Below are 12,118 nucleotides of genomic sequence, written 5' to 3'. Positions count from 1 at the left end.
GCTGGCGGCCCCAGCCCTCTCGCGGGGCAAGGCATACGCAGGAGCCAATCGACCCTCGCTCGTGGATAAAGTGGCTTCGAACTGGGATGCACTGACGGCCGAGGATTTCTTGGTTGTCCCCTGCATTTCAAGAAACTTACAGGCTGGGGGTTCTAGGACGTAAGTTCTGGCGTAGTTGAGCATTATTGTTTAAAAACGGTTCCAACTTCCCACTACCAACGGGGTTGTTCAAATACGGTAATTCTCGAGTCTAAATCCTTACCTCTTATTGCGGTTATTGAGTGGGGATCGATGATGTGTGTAATTGTGTATTAACGGCGGCAGTAGTATTTTTACCCTGACAGTCTCTATCATCTCCTCACTTTGACTTTCGTCTTGTTAAATCAACATTATCATCTGATATTTTGTGTAAGCCTGCAAGATGCAGGTAGTTGTACTGCGTTGCTGCTCCTCCATAAGTACTGATTAACATAGTTGAAAGTTTGCAATATCTGCAGCCTTGTTCGGTACCTTGATGTTACTAACCTACTTGAGTAGCCTTCTTGTTCTTTTGTGAATTATGCTGTATTCATATAAGAGATGTCTGATGCAGTACGTGAAGGACCATCTAACTTATGCGTAATTACATATCATTGAATATATGGAAACCCCTTCACTTCGGGTCGAGACCATCTCCCTGCATATACCCACTGCACTTCCATTGAGCGTACAGTAGTATGTCTTATGGTTTTGCTCAGCCAGGTTTGACTCCAAAAACAAACCTACGCATATATACCTTACCTAGTAAGTTATGTACCTAGAATCACCACTACAGTATGAACTTGACAGTGCCACATAGTACCCAAACATCGATGCAATCATTCCCGTCCTACTATGTGAGGAATACTATTCGATCACGCTAAGCGATGCAGGACTCCGGATATTTTGAATGCTACGGTGAATTGATGCGGACTCGACTCTTGTTCCGTGAACCACTTACGCAATCCACCTAGACTACCAGACCTTGAGATAGTGTATTTTATATTTCCTCGAACCAAGTGATTCTAGGCGAAGTGGGGATGCTTTTATCAAAGTAATATATGTGCTAGAGCCCGTTACCTAGGGCTGGTGAGCCGAAGTTAGATGCGAATCTACCGTAGAATGGGCACCTGACGATACCTATCTGCCTAAGTCCCTACTGTTAGGTCAAGTGTATTTACCATCGATGCATCCATAGGTATAGGTCGCAGGTATAAAGATTATGAGCTCTTGGGAGCTTTAGGTATGATCAGGAGGTAGTATGACTATGCACTATCCACATATTTCGTCGTCTGTTCCAACAGACGGGCGTGTAGCAGTCTTTCCATTTGAAACCGGACAGGGTCATTTGTACACTACCACTACTAACTACAAAACATATATGCTTCGTGGTCGATAGGTATTCTTATTCCTCAAGTCACATTGACTAACATTGAAATCCATTAATCACCTCACCAGACTTCTGTTATCGAAAATTATTGTAGTCCTTTAAAATGACACCCTCAACATGTTGCCGGTTGACGGTCGGCATCCCACCCTCATATACTAAGGGAAGGTGCGGCCCGGAATTAGTAGAACGGTAGAACCACAGTTGACCCAATTTACTAGCGACTAGCGAGTACCGTACCTAAACAGTAGTATGAAAGTTCAGTGAGAAGCTCAAGCAGCAGTAGTAGTACTATACCCCCTGACTCGATGATTGAAGCAGTAGTCCCATGGAAGTACCAGAGGTCGGACGCCAGCTGCCGAAAGTGTGGACGTCGATGGGTCCATCGCCTCCTTTAGCCAAGCATGGCACTTGGACCTCTGCGGATCTTTGATGAAACACAGAAGCAACCGTGGTCTTTCAATGAAAGAAACGTTCAAACTCAAATAATATGGAGGGACACCACACTAGGAAAAACATCATGTATACAGTAGTGTACAAATGTACACTGTAGTGACTGTACACTCGTAGAGACCAAAGCACGTACTTTCTTCGGACCTCTGAACTTTTTTCCTTCTGGTGTTGCAAGTGGGAGTTGATCGCCAAATGGACAGCCCCAGAGCTTAAAGACTCTGGCCTCCACAGACCCGCGTTGTTACGTTGGTCCCGACGTTGATCCACCTCCTATTAGCTATTCTCTTTCATCCATCGTCCTGTCGCCAGTCGCCACAGCTCCTTTTTTGTGGAGGACGGCCCCGGCGATTGTCAACTTTTCCACCTTCTCCTACCTGCATTGGCAAGGAATTGTCTTCTTGGTCTGGTGCATGGCAGCAGTGACGAAGTGCGCTCATGATTCTATACCTTGGCTGCAAGTCCGCATTGCTTGCCGTTAACCGCCCTTCGGCCGGACCGTTTCCTCCCCAGCCATGCGTGTCGCCAACAGCATTGCTGTCGCCGTCAGCTTGATCGGCGCAGCATCTGCAGCTCTGTATCCTCGCGACTACGCAACCCGCGACTATTTTGCCCTCCATCTTGATGAGACCGCCCCTCCGTCCACCGTCGCCCAAGCACTTGGCGCTCGCCATGAAGGCCAGATCGGGGAGCTTACGGGCCATCACACATTCTCCCTACCACGAGAGCAGAGTGCCGACGCTGATGCGGTGCTCGTCAGTTTGAAACAAGCCAGGAAACTTCGCCGCCGGTCGGGGGAAGGGGCTGGGCCCCGAAGCGGGGATCCGTTGGAGGGTATACTGTGGTCACAGAAGCTTGATCCGCCGAGACAAAAGCTGTTCAAGAGGGCGCCACCAGCGCCTCAAAAAGGGCCTGCAAAGCAATTTGCCCGTGCCAAGGCGGACGTGAAAAAGCTGGCGGAGCAGAACAAGCTCATGGAGGCGTTGCAAATTACAGATCCAACCTTTAAGGATCAATGGCATCTGTTCAACGCCGCCCAACCGGGACATGATCTCAACCTCACCGGGGTGTGGCTTGAAGGAATCACAGGCCAGGGCGTGGTCACGGCTATGGTGGACGATGGCTTGGACATGTACAGCAACGACCTGAAGCCAAACTATTTCGCCAAGGGCTCGTGGGATTACAATGACAACGGCCCTGAACCAAGGCCGCGTTTGTCAGATGATAAGCATGGCACACGGTGCTCAGGTGAAATCGCAGCCGCAAGGAATGATGTTTGCGGGCTGGGTGTTGCCTACGACAGCAAGATATCAGGCATCCGAATCTTGTCTAAACCAATCGATGACTCGGACGAAGCGGCGGCTATCAATCATGCATTCCAGGACAACCATATATATTCCTGCTCCTGGGGCCCTCCCGATAACGGCCAGACTATGGAGGCGCCGGGCCTCCTTATCAAGCGGGCCATGGTCCACGGTGTGCAACAGGGACGAGGTGGAAAGGGATCGGTATTTGTGTTTGCTGCGGGTAATGGTGCCATCTATGGCGACAACTGCAATTTCGATGGCTACACCAACAGTATCTACAGTGTCACCGTGGGAGCTATCGATCGTGAGGGCAAACACCCAAGTTATTCCGAGTCCTGCTCCGCGCAGCTAGTGGTCGCATACAGTAGCGGCTCTGGAGACAGCATTCACACAACCGATGTGGGTGTGGACAATTGCTTCAACTACCACGGTGGCACATCGGCGGCTGCCCCACTGGCTGCCGGTACGATTGCACTTGCACTCAGCATCCGCCCGGAACTTACCTGGCGTGACGTTCAATATCTGATGGTCGAGTCGGCTGTGCCAGTGAACGAGGATGACGGAAGCTGGGTCGATCTGCCGTCGGGGAAGAAATTCAGTCACGACTGGGGTTTCGGCAAGATCGATGCGTACTCATTGGTTCAAAATGCCAAGCAGTGGGAGTTGGTCAAGCCCCAAGCCTGGTTCAATTCTCCGTGGCTACGTGTCCACCATGAGATTCCTCAAGGGGCTCAGGGCCTTCTCAGCCGTTACACTGTCACAGAAGATCACTTGAAGGGAGCCAATTTCGCCAACCTCGAGCATGTGACAGTGACGATGAACATCAATCACACAAGACGCGGCGATCTTAGTGTTGAGCTGCGGAGTCCAAAGGGAATTGTCAGTCACCTCAGCGTCACCCGGGAAAGTGATGAAGAACCGCAAGGATATGTTGACTGGACTTTTATGTCCGTCGCGCACTGGTATGTTCGATCTGATCGTTTCTCTTCTATATCCGTGTCCCCTTTCCGCTAACATGAGACAAGGGGTGAATCACCCGTAGGAGAATGGACCGTGATCGTGAAAGACACCAACGTCAATGAGCACACGGGCCAGTTCATCGATTGGAGATTCAATCTATGGGGTGAGGCTATAGATGGCGCCACTCAACCACTCCATCCCTTGCCGGAGGAGACCGACGATGACCATCCATACGAGGAGGCCGACGTCGCAACTACTACTGTCAACACTGCTCCAACAAAGACCGACCTACCTTCGAATCCCGACCACCAACCAGATCGCCCGGTCAAGCCGAAACCCGCGGAGTCATCTACAACCACACTTCCCGTCGAGCAACAGTCGCCTACGGCGACCAGCAAAGCCACAGCTTCGGCCACACCGACGTCGACCTCCGACCACCTTTCTACGTACTTGCCTTCATTTGGAGCCTCCAAGCGCACGCAGATCTGGATATACGCCTCTCTAGCTATGATCATTATCTTCTTCATTGGATTGGGTGTATACTTCCAGCTTCAGCGCATGAAACGTCGTCGCACCAACATGAATGATGACTACGAGTTTGAAATGATCGAAGATGAAGATGAGATGCATCCGATGGCCGCCAGTGGTGGCCGGAGTCAGCGCAGAGGGGGAGAGCTCTACAATGCCTTTGCGGGTGAGAGCGACGAAGAAATATTTAGCGATGACGATGAGGGACCATATCGTGATCACTTGAATCAGCCGGCTGGGCATGACCGACCTAGTTCACCCCAAGATCGCTTGCTGTCCGAGAAACGATGATCGACATGGTCACACTCGGGTCTTCTCCTTCTGTAACCTATGTCTGCCTCCATTCATCTGGCATGCTCCATGATAAGCGTGGTGTCTTCCCGCCTGCACATACTGTGGCGAGGGCATATAGAAATTTCATTCAGAACTGCTCTTGTTAGGTAACCTTTGTTGAGTTACCATAACACGTACATGCAATAGATTGGTACCGCTGTCTCGCCTTCTACAACTGCAGCAGATATGGACACATAGACCCTGCGTATAAGCCTCCACAATTTTGACTGAACCGAAACTTGTCTGAGGTCAACACATGGTACCTGATCGTACATGAATAATAAAATTGATCATAGAAGGTCGCCTCCATAGTTACTCCAGTTGAGGGTTCCTGAAAGTTGGGCAAAGGTAAGCTTAGTCAGTAAGCGGCTTCCGGCGATCCCAAAACGATCGCAAGGCGATGACGAAGGTGCCGCTGGGGGAACGGACTCCGCCTTTTGGAAGCTCGGGGGATCATTGGACTCAGTCCTACAGGAACTGCCAACGTCTACCTACCTAGGTAGCTTTCACCTGTATCGGAATTTCGAGCTCGTCTGCGATTCTCGCCTGTCACACACTTCATCTTAGTGGCCATCAAATCCGCTTTTTGTCGAGTAAAGTCAATACTCCACACGAGGTACATCGTCGCCGGGACACCACGGCTGGGTACGAGCATTGTTCCCCGCCATGGATCAACACGACGACTTCGACAATGTTTCCTGGCGCAACGACACTGCCAGTGATGCCTCACGACCGACCACAGCGGGTACAGACGCGGCGGAGCCTCGCGATGTCGAGCACGATACCAATGGCAAGCGCAGAATGAGCTCCGCCCACGAGGAGCCCCAAGCAGGTCCACTTGCTGATGCTGTGGATTTGGCTGGCATCGGCGACGGTGTGCTCGAATGTCGCGTCGACTCCCCTCTGAAAGAAAATGATGGCACGAAAGATGCCTATATTTCCTACCTTGTCACGACCCACGTCAGTGCTCCCTTGTCGTCCACTCTTTGGGTGTCTTGCTCCTGAGAGCCAAGTTGCTACCATGGCTGCCTGGTCCCTACCGAAGCTCTTTCGGGCCGGCGAGGTGCCCGTTCATTCAATTCGTCATAGCTAATCTGTACTTCTGAATAATCTAGACCGATTTCAAGTCATTTCAGAAGTCAGAATTCAGCGTCCGCCGCAGATTTACCGATTTCTATTTCCTGTACAAGACGCTCTATCGCGAGTACCCAGCATGCGCGGTCCCGCCCCTCCCCGATAAGCACAAGATGGAGTATGTGCGAGGCGATCGATTCGGGCCAGAATTCACCACGAGGCGATCATGGTCGCTTCACCGATTCTTGAAGCGTTTGACCCTTCACCCCGTCCTTCGCCGGGCTCCTCTCTTGATCATTTTCTTGGAATCTCCTGACTGGAATGCACATATTCGACTGCACTCTTCTCGGGGCTCGACAGCTTCCTCCACTGACAACTCTGGGTCTGGTATCTTCGATAACTTGACGGACAGCTTTGTCAACGCATTCACCAAGGTACACAAGCCCGATCAGCGATTCATTGAAGTCAAGGAGAAAGCAGACAAACTCGACGAGGATCTATCGCATGTAGAGAAGACAATAGCCCGAGTGGCACGTCGCGAGTCTGATCTGGAAACCGATTACGCAGACCTTGCGACCCAGTTTCGCAAGCTGGTTCCTCTTGAACCTGCGGTTGAGATGCCATTACAGGTGTTTGCAGCATCCGTCGAGGAAACCGCACGAGGACTGCATGATCTCAAAGACCACACAGACCAGAATTACCTGGGATCCTTGCGTGACATGGAGGCCTATATACTCTCCGTTAAGGCGTTATTGAAGACGAGAGAGCAGAAGCAGCTTGACTTCGAAGCCCTCGTTGACTACCGGAACAAGGCCGTAACGGAGCGAGATTCCCTTGCAAACAATCCAAGCGCCTACTATGCCTCAAATCCTCTGACCTCGTCTCCTGCTTCGTTCATTCGTTCAAAAATGGAAGACATGCGCGGCGTCGACCACGAGCAGTCCCGCCGCGAGCGTGTGCGAAAACTTGAACTACGAATCGATGAACTCACCCGTGAGGTCGAGTCAGCCAAGACCACCTCAGAGATGTTTGACGAGGAGGTCGTTCGTGAAGTCGCTGACTTTGAGCGAATCAAAGCTGTTGAATTTCGCGACTCCTTGGGAGCTCTTGCTGATGCGCACATCAACTTCTATCAAGGTGTTCTGACTACATGGGAGCGATTTGTGGCGGAAATGGAAAGTGATGCTGAGACCAGCCTAGAAGCCGAGACACACGCTGCTGCGTCGCGGTAATTCTGATACAGCGCGCTGTGTTGCGCCTTGGTGAAGATTTCGCGTACTTGACTGATGGTCTGCGACATTGATTTTCGAAAGTCTAGCTGTTCATGAGCCAACCCAATCTCTTCTTGTCTTGCTTGCTTTTGACTGCTTCATACCCGCTAATTCCATAGTTTCTGCATCGTTGGGAATCACCTTTATACTAAATCGCTGCAGCCTTTGAAAATAAGCATGTGTTGAAGAATTGGAGTATTGACGTCGACCTAGTCGTTGTGGGTATGTAGCTTGACGAAGCGTTCCGACATACGCCATTGTAAATGCCATTGACACAGCTCAAGCATGATGGAATATGCTGAGCCACTGAGACTGCATTCTTCAACAGACTGCTTGATCGCATCGATTTGACTGTCGTCTGAAAGCCACCACACTGGCGACCGCAGCCACTACTATTCAGCAGACATGACTCCACGAAATGTCTCGGCTCATTTTGGTACAAGCACTCATCTGACAGTTAGACTGAATCGCATGTCCCAGGGCAGAAGACCAGAGAAAAGGAATTCCTGAGTGGAACAGCAATTATGCCAATTTTGTTCGATCAATTTTGTTCCATGCCATGGTAGTCATGGGTCCGATCTCAAAAGATGGACTTATCATCTGTTTGAGCCATTTATGGCAGTATACGTCGAGCATGTGATCGAAGGTCTAGATTGCCATGCTTGATCTCGAGCAAGGCAGTTTGCACTGTTTGCCTGGGTGCAGCGGGCCCGATCAAATGAGGGTCATACAACTGTAGTTTTCCAAGTATTGATCACAACCCCAACACCATGCGTCTACTCACACAAATCACGTTGCGGACTTATGTCTGTCCGTCATGTAGACATGGTGCGATTGCTGGTCGGCGACGACTTGCCACGCGGGCAGGCCAGACCCCTGACATCTACGATGTTGTCTGTGTCGGAGGTGGCCCGGCGGGTCTAGGGCTTTTGGCTGCGCTTCGTGAGTGATGCTCAGAGGCTAGAGTCGTATAGAGGCATGATGAGGGACTAATTATCTCTGGAATCTAGGAGCTTCTCCTGTTACGTCAAAGCTCAAGGTTGCCCTCATCGAGAGCCAGGACCTCAACAAGGCGCGATCATGGACCATGGACCCCAATCAGTTTTCCAATCGCGTCAGCAGCTTGACGCCGTCCTCGAAGGCCTTTCTGGAAAGGATCGGTGCCTGGGAGCATATTGAGCAGGAGCGAGTGCAGGATTATCAAGAAATGCAGGTCTGGGACGGCGAGAGCGGTTCCCGAATATCATTTGACTGGACGATGGATACACCTGCGTTCGAGGAGATGCGCACAGTAGCGACGATGACAGAGAACTCGAATCTCGTCCGCGGACTTTTGAAGAGAATCGCGGCTTCGGGTGATGAAAACCTGAAGCTCTTCTCCAATACAACGGTGGCTGGAATTGAGAACGGAGTCGACCTTGGCCCTCATGGCCCAGATCTGTCGGCCTGGCCGATTCTCTCGCTCAAGCCCAGCGGACCTATTTCTGAAGGGCAGGCCTCGTCCCAGATCGCAGCTAGATTGCTCATTGGGGCCGATGGCATCAATAGTCCTGTGCGCTCCTTCGCAGACATCCCCACGAACGGCTGGGACTACAATCGTCACGGCGTTGTGGCGACCCTTGCCCTTGCGGATCCCGATACACCTCCTTTCCCACCCTACCTGCGCACCGCGTACCAGCGCTTCCTACCTTCGCTTGGCGGACCTATTGCGCTTCTCCCACTGCCCAACAATCATGCCACGCTTGTCTGGTCCACAACCCCAGAGCACGCCGCATACCTCAAATCTCTCCCCTCCTCAGCCTTCCTCGCCATGGTCAATGCTGCCTTCAGACTGTCCATGACGGATCTCAAATTCATGATGGACGTCAAGACGTCCTCGTCAGGACAAACCTCACATGAGGACGAGCTCTCCTGGCGCGTGCAACACACCCCGATCCCGGCTCAGGTTCCACCCATGGCCAACGCCGTGCAGTCCGGTTCCATCGCGTCTTTCCCGCTGCGCTTCCGCCACGCCGCGCAATACATCTCTCCCCGGGTCGCTCTTGTCGGCGATGCCGCACACGTCATCCATCCCTTGGCAGGCCAGGGCTTGAATCTGGGCATTGGAGACATCGCGTCACTCTCGCAGACAATCGAATATGCAGTCTCTCATGGCATGGACATCGGCGATCTTCTGACTCTCGAGCGATACTCATCTGAGCGATACTTGACTAACTCCAAGATCGGAGGCGCGTGTGATCTCTTGCACAAGATGTATAACGTTCCCGGTCAAGGTCCTGTGACCTGGGCTCGAAGCTTCGGGTTGGATGTGATTGATAAGCTGCCTTTTGTGAAGTCGTTCTTGATGAAGAATGCTCAAGGGTGAGTGACACAGGGGCAGTGAAGTTGAGTGTCACTTTAAGTTATACCCTTGAATCTCTCTTTGTATTTGTACATGTACAATTGACTGCTAGGTTCTGCATCTATCTGATCGCTTGTTTCAACAAATGTTGCTGTGTCTGGTGAGCGTCGTATCTTAGGACAGCCCTTCACTTCAAAGTATAGATGCGAGTGTTGAGACAGTCACCAGCTCTGGTGAATCTTCTTCCGATAGTGTCGTCACTGTCGTGACTGCGGTGATGCCATAAGGTACTGATATATATGTGTACAGCGTCCAGTCTGTGCTGGGCCTTTGCGTATACAATCAAGGTCGAAGGCCGCGTGGAACACGGCTGAACATCTTGCATATCTATACTTTCAACAAACAGCGAAAAAAAATGGGTGGTAAAAAAAGAGGCTGATAAATGCTCAAGGGTAGATGATAATCAGGCCGGCCAAAAGTAATGGAAGTATGAAAAAAAGAGAGAGAAAAAACCGCGAAGACAGCCGAAGCAAAAACTGATCAAAACGCCCAATCATCCACTTTTTAAAAAAAGATCAAAAATGAATTTTATGCAATCCGATCAGACCTGTACATCCTGCAGTTGCTGAGTCAAGTTCGCTACGGAACCTTCCTGTTTCTTAGCAAGGCGGGCTTGCACCTCGGGAATCAGATTGGCCAGGTCGACTTCGACACCCTCCTTTTCGGGGTGGTCCTTGTCCAGACCCATCTCCTTGACCTTGACCTTGCCTGCGGCGAGCTCGTCTTCACCAATGATGATACCGAAGGGAATGCCGCCGTCCTCGGCAGCCTTGAATTGCTGCTGAGGCTTGGGCTTGGCCTTGTATGAAAATTCGGCCTACGAGACGAGGATCAGTAACAGATTTATCATGGAATAGAGGGTCCCCGTTTGTCAGCTTACCTTAATACCAGCGCTCCACAGCTTCTGGCAGATCTCCATACGCTCCTTGAGCATGCCGGTGAATCCCTTGCCGCCAAAGGCCATGACAAGCACGTCGACTTCGCTATTGCGCAGGGGCTTGGCATCCTGCTCGCGCTCGAGGCGAGCCTTGGTGATGGAGAAAATACGATCCACGCCAAATGAGATACCCACGCAAGGAATCTGGGCCTTGGGCAGGAACATGCCAACAAGATTGTCATAACGTCCACCAGCAGCAACACTACCGACACCAAGGGTGGGGTCATCCGAGCGGTCGTCGTCGTCTCCGTTTTTGGACTTGGGCTTCTTGGTGGACTTCTTGAGCTTCTCGGCGTCGGCGGCATCAGATGACACCGCGGGGGCGGAGCCCTCGGTAACTACCTCGTAGATCACACCGGTATAGTAGTCAAGTCCACGGGCCAGAGACATGTCGAATGAAATCTTATCCAGCACCTTGAACGCCTCGAGGTAGTCCATCAACAGAGCCATATCGTCGAGACCAGCCTTGGCAGAGGCATTGGCAGTGAGCTTCTCATCCTGGAGGAGCTTGTCCAGCAACTCCCGTCCACCCTTGTTCATGACATAGGTTTCAATGAGATCCGCCACGGCACCGTCCAGACCTTTCTGTTCCACCATCTCCTTGCGCACGTCCGCCCAAGGCATCTTGTCCAACTTGTCCACGGCGCTCGAGATCGGGCGAATCTTGTCCTCGGGAACACCGCAGACCTGGAACACACCGTCAAGGATCTTGCGGTGGTTGATCTTGATCGTATAGCGGCCGTTCCAGCCAAGCTCCTCGAAGACCTCGCTCACAATGCGCATGACCTCGGCATCGGGGACCATGGGATCGAATGCGCCAGCGATATCAAAGTCGCATTGGTAGAACTCACGCATGCGACCCTTGCTGACAGCGGGCTGGTCTCGGCGATAGACCTTGGCAATGTGATAGCGCTTGATGCTGCGGACTTCCGGGTTCATGGCCAGCCAGCGAGCGAAGGGAACGGTCAGATCGTAACGCAACGAGCAGATCTCACCACCCTGGTCCTTCAGGTCGTAGATGAGCTTCGAGTCCTCGCCGTATTTGCCAGCCAGAATCTCGCGCAGTTCAAAGACAGGTGTATCGAGGGCAGTACCGCCGTGGCGCTTGAAGACATTGCTGATGGTGGTGAAGATGCGGTCTCGGAGGATGGCATCGGACCCGGACCAGTCCTTGGTGCCCTTGGGGGTCTTGAGGTTGAAAGTCGGTCCCTTGTCTTTACCCATGGTGTCAATCTGCGCAGCGAGGTATGGAATCGTGCTGAAGGAACGAGTGCGGCGGGGGAGAATTGAGTGGTGGGGGATGGTGGGGGCTCGGAGACAAATTTGATTCGAGGCGGCGGCGCGCTGCCGTTGGGCTGGCAGGCTCTGAGTCACGCCAATTGAAGAAACCGCTTTGGAGGAACTGGCAAGAGCTCGTCGTGTGGAGCGTAGAGAGACAAGAAGGCACGTCAT

At 51.9% G+C, this 12,118-nt stretch overlaps 4 protein-coding genes across 4 annotated transcripts; 3 read left to right on the top strand and 1 right to left on the bottom strand.

Moving 5' to 3' along the window:
• Positions 1–2,370: 2,370 nt before the first annotated feature.
• kexB (kexin kexB) lies at positions 2,371–4,941 on the top strand (the record flags this gene model as incomplete). The annotated part of the gene is made up of 2 exons (XM_056935852.1): positions 2,371–4,124; positions 4,188–4,941. 2 exons carry the CDS (start codon positions 2,371–2,373, stop codon positions 4,939–4,941), a joined length of 2,508 nt encoding a protein of 835 aa, XP_056788776.1.
• A 708-nt stretch (positions 4,942–5,649) lies between these two features.
• N7539_006249 (sorting nexin-4) lies at positions 5,650–7,289 on the top strand (the record flags this gene model as incomplete). The annotated part of the gene is made up of 2 exons (XM_056935851.1): positions 5,650–5,943; positions 6,099–7,289. 2 exons carry the CDS (start codon positions 5,650–5,652, stop codon positions 7,287–7,289), a joined length of 1,485 nt encoding a protein of 494 aa, XP_056788775.1.
• An 809-nt stretch (positions 7,290–8,098) lies between these two features.
• N7539_006248 (putative ubiquinone biosynthesis monooxgenase (Coq6)) lies at positions 8,099–9,693 on the top strand (the record flags this gene model as incomplete). Its single annotated transcript, XM_056935850.1, has 2 exons — positions 8,099–8,270; positions 8,339–9,693. The coding sequence occupies 2 exons, from the start codon at positions 8,099–8,101 to the stop codon at positions 9,691–9,693; spliced, it is 1,527 nt and encodes a 508-aa protein (XP_056788774.1).
• A 577-nt stretch (positions 9,694–10,270) lies between these two features.
• On the bottom strand, positions 10,271–12,118 carry N7539_006247 (histidine--tRNA ligase; the record flags this gene model as incomplete). Its single annotated transcript, XM_056935849.1, has 2 exons — positions 10,271–10,546; positions 10,610–12,118. The coding sequence occupies 2 exons, from the start codon at positions 12,116–12,118 to the stop codon at positions 10,271–10,273; spliced, it is 1,785 nt and encodes a 594-aa protein (XP_056788773.1).

Source organism: Penicillium diatomitis, assembly GCF_028827545.1.
Source record: "Penicillium diatomitis strain IBT 30728 chromosome Unknown utg000008l_segment0_segment0, whole genome shotgun sequence".
NCBI classification, from domain to species: Eukaryota; Fungi; Ascomycota; class Eurotiomycetes; order Eurotiales; family Aspergillaceae; genus Penicillium; species Penicillium diatomitis.
This window is presented reverse-complemented; position numbering and strand designations above follow the sequence as displayed.